The 20,122-nt window shown below is 46.3% G+C and overlaps 2 protein-coding genes across 3 annotated transcripts in view; both read left to right on the top strand.

The window, feature by feature from the left end:
- The first annotated feature begins 261 nt into the window (after window positions 1-261).
- On the top strand, window positions 262-14,899 carry LOC308469971 (major histocompatibility complex class I-related gene protein-like). Its single transcript, XM_080993134.1, has 7 exons — window positions 262-386; window positions 4,624-4,899; window positions 6,249-6,524; window positions 7,486-7,770; window positions 8,582-8,668; window positions 9,488-9,520; window positions 13,985-14,899. The coding sequence occupies exons 1-7, from the start codon at window positions 311-313 to the stop codon at window positions 13,987-13,989; spliced, it is 1,038 nt and encodes a 345-aa protein (XP_080849260.1). The 5' UTR covers window positions 262-310; the 3' UTR covers window positions 13,990-14,899.
- A 1,934-nt stretch (window positions 14,900-16,833) lies between these two features.
- The window catches only part of LOC308469406 (vomeronasal type-2 receptor 26-like), a 31,129-nt gene continuing 27,840 nt past the window's right edge, over window positions 16,834-20,122 (top strand). Inside the window, exon 1 of one of the 2 annotated variants that reach the window (XM_080991812.1) lies at window positions 16,834-16,868. Coding sequence is in view for 1 of the 2 variants with exons in the window: in XM_080991810.1 (XP_080847936.1) it covers window positions 16,863-16,868 (6 nt within the window). In the remaining variant the exon portion in view is untranslated. The remainder of the gene's footprint in view (window positions 16,869-20,122) is intronic. The other variant, XM_080991810.1, reaches the window with a different exon arrangement.

Here is a 20,122-nt window from a genome sequence, read left to right as displayed (position 1 = left end):
CCAAAATTCATAGGGCCTCTAAAGGTCCTAATACTGTCCTGAGAAGGGCTTTGGGTCTGATTTAGGAGCCAAGCTCCTTCTCTCACGCTCTTGCGCCAGGAAATCCAGACAGGAGCTCAGCGCAAAAAAACTTTTCTTTCGTTTTCCGCGCTCTCCGACCGCGAAAGCACTGCAACCCCTGCCCGGAACCTGCCCGCGCTTTTCTGATTGGCAGAAATGTCCCCCTCCCCTCCTCCAATCGTTGCTCTTGCCAATGATTCCAGCGGCCGCAACTCAGCGGGTTTCAGAGGAGAGCAGAGGGCGAGGAAGGATGGAGTCGCGGCTGCATCGGCGGTGCGTTTTCATCCTAGTGGCGACTGCTGACTTTTTGCTGCGCGGCTGCGCCGGTGAGTGACTTTGCGGGCTAAGCTGCCTCGCGCGCAGCAGGAATTTGCGAGCGGGCAATTTACTCCGCGCAACGCATTTACTGGAGGCAGAGTAAGGGTAGGCGGATTTGTTCACCTTGTACCGTATCCCTAACATAAGTCTCCCTTCCCGGTCAGTTCCTGCTGTTGCCATCACGAGAAAAAACTCCTTATCGTTCTGGAGCCTCGTACTCCGCCCCCGCCCCCCAAAAAGCTAGCCTTGCATGGGGGGAAGCCTATATTTGGGGAATTTGCCCGCTTCCAAATCTTCAGCTGATCAGCTTTGTGTCATAGAATAATAGAATTGCAAAGTTGGAAGGGACCTCAGGGGTCATCTAGTCCAACCCCCTGCGATGCAGGAATCTCAGCTGAAGCATCCATGACAGATGGCCTTCCAACCTCTGCTTAAATTTTAAGCCTTAAAAACCTCCAAGGAAGGAGAGTGAGTCCATTCCACTGTCTTTTAGATGCAAAAAAAAATTTTAAAAATATCCCTTGCGCTGCAAAGTCATGCATGCTGTCAGGAGAAGTATAAAAGAAGCACCAGCCTTAGGCTTTGCCATAGGAAAGGGAGAGTACAATACAGAACTTCTGACAAACAGGAGTTTCCCACCCCACAATACTTTTATCTCTGTAAACACAAACACACATTGCTCCACTTATCTGGTGTTGATTGGATTCTGGTCCTGAACTGAACATCCTCTCTCTCTCTCTCTCTCTCTCTCACACACACACACACGGATAGAGAGACACAGACAGACACACACACACACAAACACTCACACACAAAACACCTTCCTCACATCTGGCTGAGCTCTTGCCAAGGCATTTAAATATTTCAGAGTAGTGGGAAATGAGCCCTGCCAGGCTTTTCAGTGTATGCAAAAATGTAATTGCCCAGGGGGATTTAAGTTTTGTGCTTCTCTTGAAACCGCCTCTGGGGAGTTTCGCTTTTGCAGGTCCCTCTAGTAGTTGTGCGGTAATCTCTGTCTTTTTGGCTGGGCTCAGAATGTGCCTTCAGACTGCAGTGTTTCCCAAATTTGGGTCTCCAGCTGTTTTTGGACTACAACTCCCATCATCCTTAACTAGCAGGACCAGTTGTGTGTGTGTGTGTGTGTGAGAGAGAGAGAGAGAGAGAGAGAGAGAGAGAGAGAGAGGTGGGGAGGGGAGGAGGTCCATCATAACAGACTCTGCAGTCATTGTTAACCGCTCCCTAGAAGCTTGTGGTTCAGCAAAAGTATATAAAACAGGACTCCTTCCCCCTTGAAACTTCACCTCTGCTTTGTACAGTGGTACCAGTGTGGCCACTGTGGTGTAGTGGTTAAGAGCGGTAGTCTCGTAATCTGGAGAACCGGGTTCGAGTCTCCGCTCCTCCACATGCAGCTGCTGGGTGACCTTGGGCCAGTCACACTTTGAAGTCTCTCAGCCCCACTCACCTCGCAGAGTGTTTGTTGTGGGGGAGGAAGGGAAAGGAGAATGTTGGCTGCTTTAAGACTCCTCAGGGTAGTGATAAGAAGAAGAAGAAGAAGAAGAGTTTGGATTTGATATCCCGCCTTTCACTCCCCTTCAGGAGTCTCAAAGCGGGATATCAAGTCCAAACTCTTCTTCCTTCTTCTTCTACCTCAAGTTACAAATGCCTCAGGTTACAAACGCTTCAGGTTACAAACTCTGCCAACCTGGAAGAGTTACCTCTTTGCCCCAGGATGAGAACGGAAATCATGTGCCGGTGGCTGAACGGCAGCAAGAGGCCCCATTCGCGAAAGCACGCCTCTAGTTAAGAACAGTTTCAGGTTAAGAACGGACCTCCAGAACGAATTAACTTCGTATAGTGTCTTTCCTGATGAAGAACATATTTTTATTTGTTAAAGGGGTTGCCCAGCTTTGGAACTGAATTATTAAGATTTAATTTAACATTTATGGAGCAAACTACCTTGGAAGTTGCTGGACTCTCCTCTGTTGGAAGTTTTAAAGCAGAGATTGGATGGCTGTCTGTTAAGGATTCTTTAGCTGTGATTCCTACATTTCCCCCCCCCCCCCCAATTCCTTGGGTGTCCTTTCCGACAATGGTACGATTCTGTAATCTGATGGCCGTGGGTTTTAGCTTCCATTTGGGCTCTTTTCAGTTTTTACATAACTGTGCCAGTGCTGACCTTTGATTTTCCTTGCAACTTGGGGTGTATGTTGATGCATAAATAACCACACATTTAAGACAGGAGAAAGAGGAAGTAGGAGCAGCTCTTCTCTTTTCCTTCCTGCATGTTCCTCCCCCCCCCCCCCCCGCCCCGCCACACACCACAAAGAGCAACAGAGGCAGAGGTACTGCTGTTGAGGAGGGTTGGGGGAAGTTTCAGGGGCTTCTCAGCCCAAGGTGGTGGTGGAAAATCCCCCCCCCCTTTGCTCTTTTTCAGCTTCTGCTTCTGCTTCAGGTAGAAGTAGGAGAGGGGAGGGGAAGTTGCTGCATACTGCACCCACCACCTTGCAACACCTGCAGCTTCTGAGAGGCTGCTTTTCTCTCAAAATAAAAGTGGCAGATGTTCCGCAGGCTGGCTGAGCCTAACTGCAGTTTGACCCTGAATGGGAGGGGGGCCATGGCATAGCAAGCCACAGAAGCTCCCCAGGTGCGTGCAGTTCACAGCCAAATCTCCTGCGGTTTCCTCCCAGCCACTTGGGGTAAAATCCACCTCACATAGTGCACTTTTCATTGCAGTTGTAGGCCTACAACTATGTCCCTCTATCACCTGCACGATAGTAGATGGTGCCCCCAAATTTCTGTCACTTGCCATTTACAATTATTTTATTCAGTACAGTGGTACCTCGGATTACAGACGCTTCAGGTTACAGACGTTTCAGGTTGCAGACTCCGCTAACCCAGAAATAGTAGCTTGGGTTAAGAACTTTGCTTCAGGATGAGAACAAAAATTGTGTTCTGGCGGTGCGGCAGCAGCAGGAGGCCCCATTAGCTAAAGTGGTGCTTCAGATTAAGAACAGTTTCAGGTTAAGAACAGACCTCCAGAACAGATTAAGTTCTTAACCCAAGGTACCACTGTATAGTTTTCTTTCAAAAAGTGCCTGAGATGGGGGTGGGTGGGTTTGCAACTGAATCCCAATAAAACTGCCCCATAGAAGCAGATTTCTGTGCTCATACAGTTTTATTTCTGTAAACCAGAAAGAGCTGTCAACAAACAAAATGCCACACAGTGTCTAGATAGCCAAAGCTTCTCTGCTTCTCTCTCGATCAGGTGCCTGGGGTGGCATGTGTGCCCTGTGCCCAGGGGTGGAGCTGTTAGGGTATAGTTCCATTCCACCTTTAGAACAGATATGTGTATTGTTGTATGTCACATGTCTGTTTACATTCCAGCACAGTCTGCTGGGAACTTCTGTTGTGTATTGCTTTTGCTTTACTGCTGTTTGCTTGGACACGAAGGGAAGCAGATATGTTTTTCCTTTGTTCCTGAACTATGCTGAATAAATGCCTGTAAAAATGCTTACACATGTCTCTGTCCGCCACTTCCGCTGTGAGAAGTTATTCACTCTGCTGATAAGAGCGTGCTCAGCTTCTGAGGCTTGAGTTGCTGATTGATGCTGGAGCCAGCTGGGGGCCTGCCAAATGCCCCCGTCTCCCCAGATGCATCCCAACAGGGGCAGCCTCCCGTGGGGAAGGGGCGAGCCAGGGCAGGATGCTCCACGGGGCCTCCAAGGAGTCTGCCTGCCTCCTCCCACTCAGCCCCCCTACAGCTGAGTGGGAGGTGGCGGGCGGACCATTGGGGCAGCATGGAGCCTGTGGGCACCCAAAGCCACCACGTCACTCCCAGGAGAGATGCGTGGCTTGGGTGCACTGCAGGTCCCACAGTGAGTGACCCCTGGCATTTTGTCACCCTCCCTCAGTGGTGACACCCGGGGCTCCCACAGCACCCCCTTCCTCCGCCCCTGACACTGGCGGAAGGAAACCCATCCCATCCTGTTTTGCTACTACAGACAGAATGGGAAACTGTCACCCGCACCAAGGCCTTACTTACTGGGGTTGTGTGGCTGGGCTCTGGCTTCTGGGCTCTGGCAAGATCTCACGAGAGCCCACAAGATTTTGCGGGGCTCTCTTGAGATCTTTCTGGAACCGGGAAGCCGCTGCCACCACTTCTCCTCACCCTCCGGGATGGTGGTGGAGCCCATGGCAGTGTCCTTCGCAGATCGCTTGAACTCTGCCCCTCTTTCTCCTCTCCAGGCTCCTCCTTCCACAAGTTCCAGCTTATCTACATATCTGTGTCAGAACCCGATCAGACAATGCCCAAGTTCACTGCTTTGGCGTATGCAGATGACCAGCTTGTCACTCGCTTTGATAGCAACACAGAAGAGGGGGTGCCTCAAGTCTCCTGGGCTAAAAAGCTGAAGGAGGATATTCATGAGTACTGGGACAGGTACACCAAGGTCTTGGAGGACAGTGAGCGGTGGTTTGAAAATTATCACCATATCATAAGGCAGTACTACAACCACAGCAAGGGTGAGTGTATGTAAGAAAGGGCCAAATCTGTCGATTTCAGTTCAGTTCTCATTTCTACATCAGTTTGCACTTACATCACTACATCATTAACATTTTAGTGTGAATTTAGTGTGAATACATCAACATCCCCCCCTACAATGAACCTTTTTTCAGTTTCCCCAAATGTATTGCATTTTTCTATGACCATTTCATGAATTTATGCATTTTTATGCACACTTTGTCCAGGTGTTGCAGTTTTGTTCACATTACTTGGCTGGAGAACTCCATAGCAAAATTGGGAGAACTGCAAAATTGAAGGATGAGTCTGTTGCGACCATCATATTGTTTGAGATAGTGCAGTTTAAGTAGGTTCACCTATAGAAGTGGACTAAACTGAACTGACCCCCCCTGGTGGTGAAAGAGATTTGAATTCACCACACACTATGCACATTGAATGCTGGTTGGGAGGGAAGGGGGCAGAGAGAGAGATGAGCTTAAGAAAGTTTTTTTTCTGGGGAGGTGGGCAAGGTAAACAATCCAGCTATATTGGATAATATGCATAACTACCACCAGAGAACACATCTACCTTTCCTGGTAGATCTTGTGACTGAAGGTCACTTGGCCTATATAGGATGCAGGCAAAGCCTATATAAGAGGCATAATTATTTTTTAAAAGTGATTTTTAAAAAATAATATTTCAACAAGGGACTCTTCTAAGAAATAAGGTTAGCACTTTGGAATGACTACATAAGCAAAATAGAGATCCACAAATATATGACCAGTGAAAGGGTACTAGACAACAGCTTGAGCTGGATACAGCTCAATGGATGCAGGTGGTCTTTCTTCATGACATAGAAAAACCCTTATTGCAAATAATAACAGAAGTCACGTGCATTAACAGATTGATTTCTTCCATGATTTAAGCAAAGATAGTTTTGATTCAATAAGGCTGAATGATATCATTGTAAAATATATAAATTTAGATCAAGCAGGTTGAAAGGTAGGAAACCTGCAACAAGTATTAGAAGACTGAGAAACACAATACGGATCACACATAGGAGCAAACAACCACATGCTTTTCTGTTTCTACGGAAAAAGCATTTGATAGAGTAGAATTGATTTAGTCGCTTAAAGTATTAGAATATTTCAATTTGGGTGTGGAATTTATCAACTGGATCTGACTTTTGTATCAATACCCAGAAGCACAAATAGTGATGAATGGAGCATTGTCAGAGAGATTCAATCTATCTAGAAGAACCAAATAGGGCTTGAGATCTGATGGTGAAAAGTGGTTGTTGTTGTTTTTGAGAGGGTGGTCTGCACCTGTTCTAATGCCCCCATTGTGATCTCATCATGGGTGTCTTTTTCAGGTTTTCATACCTGGCAGATGATGGTTGGCTCTGAGGTGAGTCCACATGGGAGCAATGAAGCATATTGGACATTTGGCTATGATGGGAGGGACTTTCTCAGCCTTGACAAGGAGACTGATGCCTGGATTGCAGCAGATGCGGTGGCCCAAGTGATTGAGAGGATGTGGGAGGCTGACAGTTCCATGATCCCACGTTTCAAGTTCTTAGTGGAGGTGGTTTTCATTGAATGGCTGCAGAAATATGAAGCCTACGCAAAGGAGGCTCTGCTGCGGAAAGGTGAGGGGGCAACAGAGGTGGGGGAAGATGGCATATTTCATTTGGTTAATTGGTTAGATAGTTATAGAAATATTTCTACACTGCTTTGTCACAACAAATATCTCCAAGCAGTTTACAGTAATAAAACTATAAAACCATGCAATAAAACATTTAAACAGTCAAAACCAGACATCAGTTAACTATTGCAGATGGTTATAGTCTTAATTGCCTGCATAAGCCATGTGGCATAGAAATGTTTTCAGTAAGCATTTAAAAATTGGGACCTGAAGGTGCTTGCCAAATTTCTATTGGCAGAGTGTTCCAAAGGACTGGACTGATGACACTAAAGTCTTGGTTTCTTGGCTCAGCAATCTTTTTCACTGGTCCTGAAAGACCTACATGGGCTCCCAGTACGTTTTTGAGCACAATTCAAAGTGTTGGTGCTGACCTTTAAAGCCCTAAACGGCCTCGGCCCACTATACCTGAAGGAGCGTCTCCACCCCCATTGTTCAGCCCGGACACTGAGGTCCAGCTCCGAGGGCCTTCTGGCGGTTCCCTCATTGCGAGAAGTGAGGTTACAGGGAACCAGGCAGAGGACCTTCTTGGTAGTGGCGCCCGCCCTGTGGTACACCCTCCCGACAGATGTCAAGGAAATAAACAACTATCTGTTTAGATAGTTCTGTTTTGGGAAATTTTTTATGTCTGATAAATTTAGATTCAACCAAATTCCTTGGGGAAGTTGTTTTTGGACAATGCTGTATTCCTGTCATTCTAGGAATAATCAGAGGTTGTGAGTGCCAAAGAGGTACTTAAGTGTTTATCGCAAGGAAGCTACTTTGTACAATAGCTCCTATGGAAATGTGTCTCTTGGGGATGCTCTAGGCCTGAGATCGTAATCTCTGGGGTGGGGCATAGTTCAGTGTTCATCCTGCCAGCCACTGGAGAGCCTCATGTGTTAACTAAAGTGCTGCCATTTTTGCAGAACCCCCAGTAGTCAAGGTAACTAGGAAGCCAAACAATGATGGCATGGAAACTCTCATCTGCCGGGCCCACGGCTTCTATCCCAAGGAGATCAACTCTACCTGGAGAAAGGATGGGGAGACTTCTGGGCAGGATACAGTTCATGGGGGCGTTCTCCCCAACTCAGATGGAACCTACTACAACTGGCTCAGCATTAAGATCAACCCCAAAGACAGGAACCACTATTGGTGCCATGTGGCGCATATTGGCCTACAGAAGCCTATGGACGTGCCCTCAGAAGAACCTGGTGAGAGATTGCGGGGAGACGAATGGGATGGAAGTATGCCCAGTCTGCTCTGAACTCAAATTTAGATATTCTAAATAATAATACTTCTATTATTTATACCCTGCCCATCTGGTCAAGTTTCCCCAGACACTCTGGGCGGCTTCCAGCACATATTAAAGCATAATAAGACGTCAAACATCAAAAACATCTCAATACAGGGCTGGCTTCAGATGTCTTTAAAAGTTACGTAGTTCTTTATCTCCTTGACATCTGATAGGAGGGCATTCCATATAGAGAGTGCCATTACCAAGAAGACCCTTTGCCTGGCTCCCTGTAACTTCACTTCTCGTAGTAAGGGGACCTCCAGAAGGCACTCGGAGCTGGATCTCAGTGTCTGGGCTGAGCGATGGGGGTGGAGACACTCCTTCAAGTATACAGTACTGGCAAAAGTTGGCTGCCATCTTTCCCCTGGTAAGCCCGAGTGGTTGCAATGTCCTGGAATGTTCACAAATATTTTATGTATATTGAAGTATATTGAAGGTGAACGCGTCCGCCAGATGTTGATGAGTAAAACCCTTTTAAGGCATCCCTCTGTAGGGAGAGAATGACCTTTCACTCCAGCTCCGGAAGGACTCTTGCAAAGCTGGGTGGGTGAAGAGGGGTGGGATGGGCCATCCTTCACTATTCCCCCTTTGTACCATTGAACCTCTCTGAATTTCATGAGCTCCTAAGTCCTGTGGCCATCTTTGGTTTCCTCCCATGAAAAGCAAAGACTCTTCTTGGTTTCCCTTCAGTTATTCTCCTCTTCCTCCTTCCCACCATTCAACTTTAGGCTCCCACGTGGGGATCATTATTGGCTGCATCCTGTGCGGAATCTTCCTCCTGGTGGCTGTGAGTGTTGGGATCTATGTGCACATCAGTAAGTATATTTGGGGCCGCATTTGCTACCAGGTTGCAGTCAGTCATTCTGTGGGCTAAAGTGATTCCCTTTCCTACTGATACTCTCCATTCTGGGAAGGATGCATCAGTTTGGTTTACAGTTTTGGGGAGCAGTTTTGCTGCTCTCCCCTGCTAGACCTCCCCTGCTTATCTCCCCTGCCACTGATGCATTAGTTTAAAGGTTTGTAACTCTTAGCATATATGTGTATTTGTCACGGGTTTTGTCTCTGGCTAAAACAGTAAGACAGCTCATCAGAGAAGGGCATGTGTGTGTGTGTGTGTGTGAGAGAGAGAGAGAGAGAGAGAGAGAGAGAGAGAGGTGTAAGCGCCGTGGATCTGGGCCCATAACCCTGTTGTTGGCATGCGACCAAGGAAATGGGGGCAATTGGCAGACCCCCAGCTGGCTCCAGCCCACCGGCCACTGTGCCGGGCGATCTCCTTGGTGAAGCATCAGTGACCCGAGCTTCAGAAGCTAGGGCACGCTACTCAGCAGAGTAAACGCTACGCAACAGAGGTGGCAGGAGAAGTTGTGTGAGCAGATTTACAAGCAGTTTATTCAGCGTACATCAGGACAAAAGGAAAACATGTCCGATCTCCTTTGTGTCCAAAGCAAGACAGCATAAGCAAAAGCTATACACAAACGGAAGTTCCCAACAAGCAGTGCTGGAGTGTAAACAGACATGTGACATACAACAATTCCACACATCTGTTCTTAAGGTGGAACAGAATATCCCAGCACCCCCATCCTTGCTCACCCAGCCAAAGACACTAACCTCCTTCTCCATTCCCTCTTTTGCAGCTAAGAAACAAGGGTCTGGCAGCTCCAGTGGGGGTAAGTTTGTGGGGATAAGCAGGGGCAAGTGTGTGAAGAAGAGCAATTCTGTCTTTCACTAAGGCTGTTCCAGTGAAATTATCTTTGCAAATAAACTTTACCTGCAAAACCCTTTTAAGGGTTCTGTTTAAGGGACGTGGGTGGCGCTGTGGGTTAAACCACAGAGCCTAGGACTTGCCAATCAGAAGGTCAGTGGTTCGAATCCCCACGACGGGGTAAGCTCCCGTTGCTCGGTCCCTGCTCCTGCCAACCTAGCAGTTCGAAAGCACGTCAAAGTGCAAGTAGATAAATAGGTACCGCTCCGGCAGGAAGGTAAACGGCGTTTCCGTGCGCTGCTCTGGTTCGCCAGAAGCGGCTTAGTCATGCTGGCCACATGACCCAGAAGCTGTACGCCGGCTCCCTTGGCCAATAAAGCGAGATGAGTGCCGCAACCCCAGAGTCGGCTACGACTAGACCTAATGGTCATGTGTCCCTTTACCTTTACTCACATATTAATAATCTGCACTTTAAAACATTTCAAGAGAACAAAACAAGCCAACGTATCCATAAAAAACATCACTAGATGGCAATTGGTTAGAAAGAGAAAATTCATGTTAACAAAGGCCTGTCATAAAAGGTATAGCTTTTAAGAGACTTCTGAAAGAAGATGGGGATGGTTCCTTTATGGGCATTCTTACTTTTATTTTGCTTATTAAGGTTATTTGTCACTTCTTTTGCAAAAGTAACTCAGAGTGACTTTAAACAATTAGGAACAGGGCAGTGTCCTAGTTACAGTTAACTGGAGCTCTTGAAACTACCAGTCGTGCCTTATCAGAGGATCTCAGTGATTGAGGTGGGACCTAAAGAATCAGACTGCCTTTGACCATGTTCTTTTCCTACCTGGTTTATATTTCTAAAGGGAAGCTTCTTCCCTCTTGGTTGGATTCCAAACCCCCCACTTAAACGGTGCAAGAAGTCAGCTTCTCTGCGTTTGAGGTGGAGTCCATGTTTTCTCCATTTTAGGTTGGCCAAAGCAGTTGATTCCAAAACAGAAATATGGTTTTTGGAGTAAGAAATCGAATAACACAGAGTGGGGTGTGTGGAATGAAACAGGGATATGTGTTTTCTTTTAACCATGGCTGTGGAGCTTGCCAGAAATAGGCTGCCAGAACAGAACCAGCATGAAGGGGGTGTAGAAGAAGAGTTTGGATTTGATATCCCACTTTATCACTATCCTAAGGAGTCTCAAAGTGGCTAACAATTTCCTTTCCCTTCTTCCCCCACAACAAACACTCTGTGAGGTGAGTGGGGCTGAGAGACTTCAGAGAAGTGTGACTAGCCCAAGATCACCCAGCAGCTGCATGTGGAGGAGAAGGGAAGCGAACCCGGTTCACCAGATTACGAGTCCACTGCTCTTAACCACTCCACCACACCGAGGTGGCATTGAAAGGGGAGCAATGAAAATGAATGCATGATTCACCCCCTCCCCTAGAAATTAACTGAGTCAATATTAACAAATGGCCAACACTGAATCCAATTAATTATCTAAAGATACCTGGAGAAACAGAAACTTTACCAGCAGGTGACAAAATGTGAGGACAGTGTTCCAAGTTAATGGTGATGCTCTGCTGAAAACTTTGGTTTGAGTAGAAATGAAATGAATATGAGATAATATTGTGGGACAGCAAGGAGGACTTCTGCAGCTGATCCTAGGAATATGGCTGGTACATAAGGTGGTCCTTTGGGTAACCTGGTCTGCTTAGGGCTTTGTCCACTGGCAGTAGAACCTTGAGCTTAAGTGGGTAATATCCTGACAACCAGTACAGAAGTTTCAGTTTGGGGAAGGGAAAGTTTTGGAACTAAGGTTGACCCAAAGCGGTTTAAAAACAGGAACTCAGAACCCAGTGGGATAGAAGAATGTCAGCACATCCGATCCTCAGCCCTCACTACTTCCTCCTGCTGGGTTGTGGTTTTGGTGGTGCTGCCGCAGCTTTCAGACAGCGAATGAATGGAGCACTTCCCAGAGTTTGATGAGGTGCTAAGCCACAACTACATGTTTCCTCAATCAAATTCACACAAACACACGCACCCCGTGCGTGATAGACCTTGGGGTCACAAATTTCAGTGGCTCCCTGTGCAACATCAACATTTGGCACCCCCCGCCTTGTGCCTTCCATTTTACACCATAGTTGTGGCACCCCCTGCAGTGTCCCCGAGACTCGGCAACTATGATGTGGAAGGCAGAATGCTCCCCTAAATCTGCCTCTGCCCCCCACCATTTTGAAACCAAATGACCTAGGCACATAGAAACCACAGAATCATAGAAGATGAGTAGGAAGTCTCCCCTTGAGTCTGGTCCATACAAGGACTTAATGAGCCAATCTTAAAATATTGTGTATTAATTAAAAAAAAAAGTTTTACATCAGAAAAATATGGCACTTGTTACAAGAAGCAGCCACATCTATCCCCCCATTCTGTCCCCACAGTGGCCAACCAGGTTTGTCAATGGGGAGCCCTCAAAGCAGGACCACATTGCAGATTCTGTAGGATTCCCTATCATTTGAGGATTAGTTGGGGGTCCCCTTCCTCCCCACCTCTCTCTGCCAAGAGAAATCTTTTGGTTTCATCTGTTTGGCTCCATGCACAGCAGACGCTCCCTGGTGTGTGGTTTTTTGTTTTTGTTTTTTTGTTTTTTAAAATTAAAATTTTATTATAAATTTTATTGAGTACAAAAGAAAAGAATATCGAATAAGTAAAGAAATTAAGAAACAATTCTCATACATATACACATAAACATAATTATTTATACATCTAAAAAGCAATGTTCAGAAAGAAAAGGAGGGAAGAAAAAAAGTAGAAGAAAAAAGAAAAGTTAAAAATAGAATTTTAGAAAATAGAAAAGTGTTCACCATAAACAACAATTTCAGATCTATACTTACATACAATTATATATTTCCATTTTGCAGGATGTTCCCTGTTTTCTCTCTCTCTCTCTCTCTCTCTCTCTCTCTCTCTCTCTTCCTTTTTTTTTTTTTGATGAAAAATTCTTCATTGAAATTCATTAATGTCATTACAGATTTAACTTCACACATACACATACATACAATATATAAATATATATTCTTAAATTAGTTTAACTTAGAATGTTAATTTGATCTTCTAATTCCACTTAGATATCAGCTAAGCTAAAATCATATAATGGTATCTCCTGAGAAATCTCTATGTGGGACAAGAAGCTACAGTTAGAACTGGATATGGAACAACTGATTGGTTCAAAATTGGGAAAGGAGTACGGCAAGGCTGTATATTGTCTCCCTGGTTATTTAACTTATATGCAGAACTCATCATGCGAAAGGCTGGACTGGATGAATCCCAAGCCAGAATTAAGATCGCAAGAAGAAATATCAACAACCTCAGATATGCAGATCACACAATCTTATGGCAGAAAGTGAGGAGGAATTAAAGAACCTTTTAATGAGGGTGAAAGAGGAGAGTGCAAAATATGGTCTGAAACTCAACATCAAAAAAACAAAGATCATGGCCACTGGGCCCATCACCTCCTGGCAAATAGAAGGGGAAGAAATGGAGGCAGTGAGAGATTTTACTTTCTTGGGATCCATGATCACTGCAGATGGTGACAGCAGTCACGAAATTAAAAGACGCCTGCTCCTTGGGAGAAAGGCGATGGCAAACCTAGACAGCATCTTAAAAAGCAGAGACAGCACCTTGCCAACAAAGGTCCGTATAGTTAAAGCCATGGTTTTCCCAGTAGTGATGTATGGAAGTGAGAGCTGGACCATAAAGAAGGCTGATCGCCAAAGAATTGATGCTTTTGAATTCTGGTGCTGGAGGAGACTCTTGAGAGTCCCATGGACTGCAAGAAGATCAAACGTATCCATTCTTAAGGAAATCAGCCCTGAGTGCTCACTGGAAGGACAGATCGTGAAGTTGAGGCTCCAATACTTTGGCCACCTCATGAGAAGAGAAGACTCCCTGGAAAAGACCCTGATGTTGGGAAAGAGAGAAGGGGGCGACAGAGGACAAGATGGTTGGACAGTGTTCTCGAAGCTACAAACATGAGCCTGACCAAACTGCGGGAGGCGGTGGAAGACAGGAGTGCCTGGCGTGCTCTGGTCCATGGGGTCACGAAGAGTCGGACACGACTAAACGACTAAACAACAACAACATAAAATAAAATAAAACAACAACAACAAACTGAAGTAAAATAAATATAGACTTCCCATCATTTCCCGATATAGTTGACATTTGTGATTTTGAATGTACATTTTGAATGTACTTATAATTATTACCTTACATTTAATATACTTTCCAATACTGTCTTACAACCTAGCGTACCGATTTTCCTTTATTTCTTAATATTTTATGTACACAAGGGTCATTCAAACACTACCATAGATAATATGTTGCTGTTATTTATTTATTTTATTTTTTTGGTAAGTATCTGTTTTATCTCTCTCTTTGCAGTATGACCAACCTTGGGGACGCGATTCTGGGACAACAAGAGAGAGGGAGAATGAGCACATCCATGCTCTGAACCCAATTTTGTCCTCTGGGGATTCCTTCAGCTTGGCTGGAATCAAGATATATCTTTGTCTTTCACTCTTTTTCAATGTCACAGGCCTTGGCTTGAGATGAAGTGCTTCTGGATAGCCCTGAAACATACTTGCACCTGGAGGAAAATTCTAAGACTCGCACCCAGGGGGAAAAAGTCGATGTGGGGTATTAACAGTGTAATCAGAAGAAAGTAAGAAGAGGCTGCAGGATCAGGCCAAACTAGAAGCCGACAAACAGGGCCTGAACACAACAGCAGTCTCTCCTTCTCTGATGCCCAGTAGCTGGTCTTCAGAGGCAGATGTTTTCAATAATGGACTGATGACATAGACATTATGGCTAGTGGCTACTGATAGCCTTATCTTATATGAAATTTTCTGAACTCCTTTTAAAGTTATCCTGCATCTCTTTACCTTGAACTCTAACAGTTGAGCTGTTCTGAGACCCACCACCTTTGTTTTGTGCTGTTTTGTTTCATTTGGAATAGTTTGGCCTGTTTAATAACTGTAATAGAGTCACCTGTTTTTATAACGGTATATTGCATTGTGGTTTTTTTAAAAAAATATTTTCAGGTTTATACATTTCATTAATTTTACAATCATTTTAACATTTCAAAACTTGGCTTCCTTCTCCCTCTTTCTGCAGTTCCTTAAATTTATTTTTTAATATCTTCTGCATATTCAAATTCGTTTAATTTGCTCATTTATTTATCTACTTTAAATATATACTTGTATGAAACTGCAGGTTACTACAATAATCCTCCCAATGTTTTTATCTGTTTGCAATTTATCTGTAAATATTCAACAAACCATTTCCATTTTTTTGTAAATAAAAAGCTTGTTATTTTGATTTCTTATTCTTCCGACAAGTTTTGCCATTTCTGCATATTCCATAAGTATCCATTCTTCCTTTGCTGGGACTTCTGCTTCTTTCCATTTTGGGGCAAGTAGCATTCTTGCTGCTGTAGCAGCATACATGAATAAATTCCTGTACAATTTAGGTAGTTCTGTCCCTATAAATCTCAAAAGAAAAGCTTCTGGTGTTTGTTTTTTTACAAATTGTTATGTACTGAAGTTCTCACCCTGGGCCAGCAGGGGGATACTGTAGATAGTTATGAAAATGAAGGATCGAAAGTGACGTTCAGTGATTGGATAGTTTGTATGCAAATGAAGGATCGAAAGTGACGTTCAGTGATTGGATAGTTTGTATGCAAATGAAGGATTGAAAGTGACGTTCAGTGATTGGATAGTTTTAGAAAGTTGCTACAGTTACGTTGTTCTGGAGCTCTATATAAGCAGGCTGACTGAACCCTTCAGTTCAGTTCTGTTCTGGCCTCTGAATAAACAAGAGCTGTTTGAAGAATCGCTGTGTTGTCTGATATGTTCGCCCACAACTTAACACAAATGTTATTTTAAACATCCTTTTCAATTCATTATATATCATTTCCTGGTATATTGCAGTGTTGTTAGCTGCCAGAAAGCTGGATAATAAGCAAACAAACACGGGAAGCCCACAAGCGGGAACTTAAGCTGGTCATGTTCTTTCCCCACTTCAGATTGCCAGCAACTGGCAGTGCCTTAGTACTTAACACTCAGATCATAAAGTTATTGTAATGGAATGGAAGAGTAAAGACCCAACAGCACGGAGGTGGAGAATAAATGACAGTTAGATAATGCAGAAATATTAGAAAGAACTAAAAAAAATCTAAATACATACTTTGAATTAAATCTAAATAAAGGTACAGATATTAATGTAGTCTGGGATGCAAGTAAAATAGCCAAACAGCAAAAATTCGACATCAGGGTGATGAAACATATCAAAAAGAATGGGGGAAATTTATGTTATATAGAGAGAAGACGATGTGAAATAGGGAAACCAGTAGAACTGAAATAAACCTCATAACGGGAAAATACAAAGAAATTTATTGGACAATAATATCAAAATGAATTAAAAATGTATATTATGACCAAGGTTGAACAGTATTTGTAAATGAATATAGACAGACAACAAGAATTGTATATATAGAAAGATTTGTTTGTTTACGGACATTTCATGGACAAAAAGTGAACAACTATATACAAAATGGATAAAGACAATGCAAAAAGTTAAAGACGACACAAAAAAGCCAGAAGAAGGAAGGAGGAAAGTCAGCTCTTGAGAGCAAGAATAAATGTAAAATGTAATATAATATGTGTATGTATAGTATGTAATTATAAAAAAACCAATAAAGATCATCTTTATTTAAAAAAAAATAGCATGGGAGTGGGGGTCACAGGGGTGGCTGCCCCAGGAACACAATTGCTAGGGGTGCAACATGTCAGCACCTGGTTCTGCCTCAATATAGTTGGGTGCTTCCATCACTGGGCTCTGTTTAAAATGGCTTCTCCGTGCGAACCAGGAAGTGACCTCTTCAGACAAAGAAACAACTCTTCTTATCTCTGCAGCCGTGATCTCCTGGATGCTGTGGTTGCTGTTAGGCAGTAAATGTGCATGCGCACTCAGCCAGTTTCCCTCCCTCCCACCCCAGGCCCTTCATGTGGCTCCAGGTACGGGCAACTCATGCTATGCCACTGGTATACGTAAATACTTGTGTGTGGTCAACACTTTCTGGAGGACTTTCTGGAAGGGAGGGAGAATCGCTTAGTAGGTGGAATGTTGAGGTAAAAGGGGAGGAGGAGTCTGTTGGAGGACAGAACATTGGGAATGAAGAGTCAGGATTGGTCAGTTAAAGCAGTTAGTGCAGCCTTGTATTTAAGCACTCGCCTGGTTGCCATAGGTGACCAGGAATTCCATGCAGGTTGGTAGAGGAGGGAAGGCTCGTGGTGTAGTGGTTAAGAGCGGTGGACTCGTAATCTGGGGAACTGGGTTCACGTCTCCGCTCCTCCACATGCAGCTGCTGGGTGACCTTGGGCCAGTCACACTTCTTTGAAGTCTCTCAGCCCCACTCACCTCACAGAGTGTTTGTTGTGGGGTAGGAGGGAAAGGAGATTGTTAGCCACTTTGAGACTCCTTAAAGGGAGTGAAAGGCGGGATATCAAATCCAAACTCTTCTCTCCTCACTAAGCAAGCCTATTGAATCACCACTATTCATGCATTTGCCATCTTTGGGCAGATGCCATGGGGAGGGGATACTCAACAGGGCCCTCTTATCCAGTGGCATCACAATGGGGGCAGGGGGGCGGTGCGTCCCGGGTGCCATGTCTGGGGGGGTGACAAGAAGGCACCCCATGGGGGGCTCGCAGTGGCGTGAGCAGCCATCGTGCCGCTGCAGTCACATGTGGAGGATCCTTTGTTCGCGGCTGCAGCCGCGAGCAGAGAATCCCAGCGCCAGCAGCAAACCGCTATGTACAGTGCATGTACATAATGACGCCGCACATGTGCTGAACATAGTGGCTTACCACCGGCGCCACTTGAGCACTGTACAGATGGCGGTTGGATCCCTCTGTTGCGGCTACAGCCGCGAATGGAGGATGTGTTGTTTGTGGCTGCAGCCGCGAGCACAGGATCCCGGCACCGTCCATACGGCGTTGGAGCAGCACCGACGGCAAACCACTATGTACAGCGCATTTGTGGCGTACGTGGTGGTTTGCCGCCCCAGGTGTCACGACGCCTTCGTTCGCCCCTGCTCTTATCAAATGCTTGTCGTCAACAGGAAACAAAATGCAAGGAAAGGCACTTGTGAACAAAGTCAAACAGTCTTCCTCAGACAGTTTAGAGCGATTTGAACCAAGAGTTGCAGCTGATGCTGCAAATAAAAGGGATTTTTCAGGGTTTGATATTGTCCGAAACAGGGATGGGGTTTACAGCCCAAGTGTAGTGGTAGACCCTGCAGTCTCAATTTCCAGATGCACCCTGTGTGATGCCAGATTTTTGTGTCCTCCCTGGCCTCTCACTTTCCATTCTATGTCATAGATGCAGCGCCTCCCGTGGCTCCACAACCCAAGACTCCACACCCAGTGTGGCCAAACAGGTCGCCCTCCCCTAAATCTGCCTCTGCCAGGGCCCTCATTCCTTTTCTAAGCCAGTGGCGTAGCGTGGGGGGTGCCAGGGGTGCCGGCCGCACCGGGCGCAACATCTGGGGGGGCGCGAGTCCAGAGGGAAGGGACAAGTTCCTTCCTCCGCCGGGCTCCCCGCCGCCACCGCCAGCCTTGCGCCCCAGCGCACGCGTGCCCCCCGCTGCCGCTGCGGCTGCGCTCCACTCACTGCTCGCAGGAGGAGCAGCCGCTGCAGCAGCGCCAACGCCGCCACCGACGCCTGGCCGGGCACGGGCAGCCTCCGCACCCCGCCGCCGCCGCCATCCCCTCGGCCCAGCCACAGGCGGCGGCTGCTTCTGCCGACTGGGAGGGAGGAGAGCTCCGAGGGGCCTCGCCGTGCCCTGCGCTCCCCAAAACCCTCCGAGAGGAAGCCGGCGGGCGGGCGAGGGTCTCCCGACAGAAGGGGGCGCCGCTGGCTCTGGCTCTCAGCGCAAGTCTCAGCCGCGGGGGGTGGGCGAGGACGGAGCACGGCTGGAAGCCCCGGGACCCGGCCGGGAGGAGGAGAGGCGCTCGCCAAGCCCGGATCTGGAGCTCCACCTACAGCCCAAGGAGAGGAGGGGGCGGGGAGGCGCCCGAGGGGAGGGGGCTTCGGCTGCCTCGGCCCGCGGGGGCTCCGCAAATAATAAATTTAATAAATTCCTGCTGAGCCTTTGGGGGGGGTCCTTGGCTCCTTCGCTCGCCCCCAGCCCCAGTGGCGTAGCGTGGGGGGGTGCAGGGGGCCGGGCGCAACATCTGGGGGGCGCGCTCGCACTCGAGTGCTAAAATCCACGGGTTAGGGGGCGCAAATTACTTGCCTTGCCCCGGGTGCTGACAACCCACGCTACGCCACTGTTCTAAGCAACTTTCTTGGGTTCACGTGCCAGTGGTGAGCAAGGAAGGGCAGAGGCAGAAGTGGGTGTAGCTGCGTGTGGAATTTGCAAGAAAGAGTTCTGAAAAGGGAGAAAACCTTTTGAGCAATACATGAAGCAAAATGCCGCATCTTTTATAATTCACCATTCTCTGATTTTACAACACAGTTCTCTAGCCAAGTAAGATATATAATAATATATATTTAGTAAAGTATAAATGCATGTTAGTGAACGTGGAATACAAAAATGCATTGTATTAGAGGAAATCAGAAAAAGAATACATTAGGCAATGTTTTGTATTAAAATGTACATAATAAGCATAATAGGTCACACAAGAATCCTTCAAATGAGAACATTCTGTGCTAGAAGTGAATACATCACAAATTAGGAGAACCAAACTTAAGATTGGGGAAATGAGAAACCGACATTGGCAGATTCACCCATCCCTGAGGAAGGGGCCAAAATACATTAACAGGCTCAGAACACTGTGGGCTGGAAGGATGTCAGCAAAATCAGCACTCTGCCTTCGTAAGATCCTCCTTCCAAGAAAGGAAGCAGTGGGTGTCAGAAGTATCACAACCTCCACCCACCTCAGGGAAGGGGCATGCGCAGCAAAAGCAGGAAGTTGTGGTGACATGCTGAGCTGGTCAGGCAGTGACTGAAGCACATGGCTTCAGTGTCTGAATAGCTGCCATGCTACGCACGGCAAACAGAAGCAGTAACCTCCTCACACTGCTAGGGACTAGCTGTAACTCCAAGTGTCCAAAACTGAACGATGCTGCCTTCGCTGCTTCTTCTGCCTCTAAAATTTGGTCAAGGAAGGTTCTGGAGGCTTAGTGAGTGCTTAGTATCAGTTATCACAGGAAACCCCTCAACCCCGAACATACCCCTATTGTGTGAAATCAGATGGTCTAGGCACGAGAGAGGGAAATATCTGTTTATGCCTGGGGAAAACACATGAAAGACCCTTGAGGAGACCCACTTGAGGGAGCCAGTGTGGTGTAGTGGTTAAGAGCGGTAGTCTTGTAATCTGGTGAACCGGGTTCGTGTCTCCGCTCCTCCACATGCAGCTGCTGGGTGACCTTGGGCCAGTCACACTTCTTTGAAGTCTCTCAGCCCCACTCACCTCACAGAGTGTTTGTTGTGGGGGAGGAAGGGAAAGGAGAATG

The sequence above is a fragment of the Podarcis pityusensis genome, assembly GCF_964106645.2.
Source record: "Podarcis pityusensis genome assembly, chromosome: 2".
In the NCBI taxonomy this organism is placed as follows: domain Eukaryota; kingdom Metazoa; phylum Chordata; class Lepidosauria; order Squamata; family Lacertidae; genus Podarcis; species Podarcis pityusensis.
Note: the sequence above shows the minus strand (reverse complement) of the source record. Positions and strands in the feature narration are given on the sequence as shown.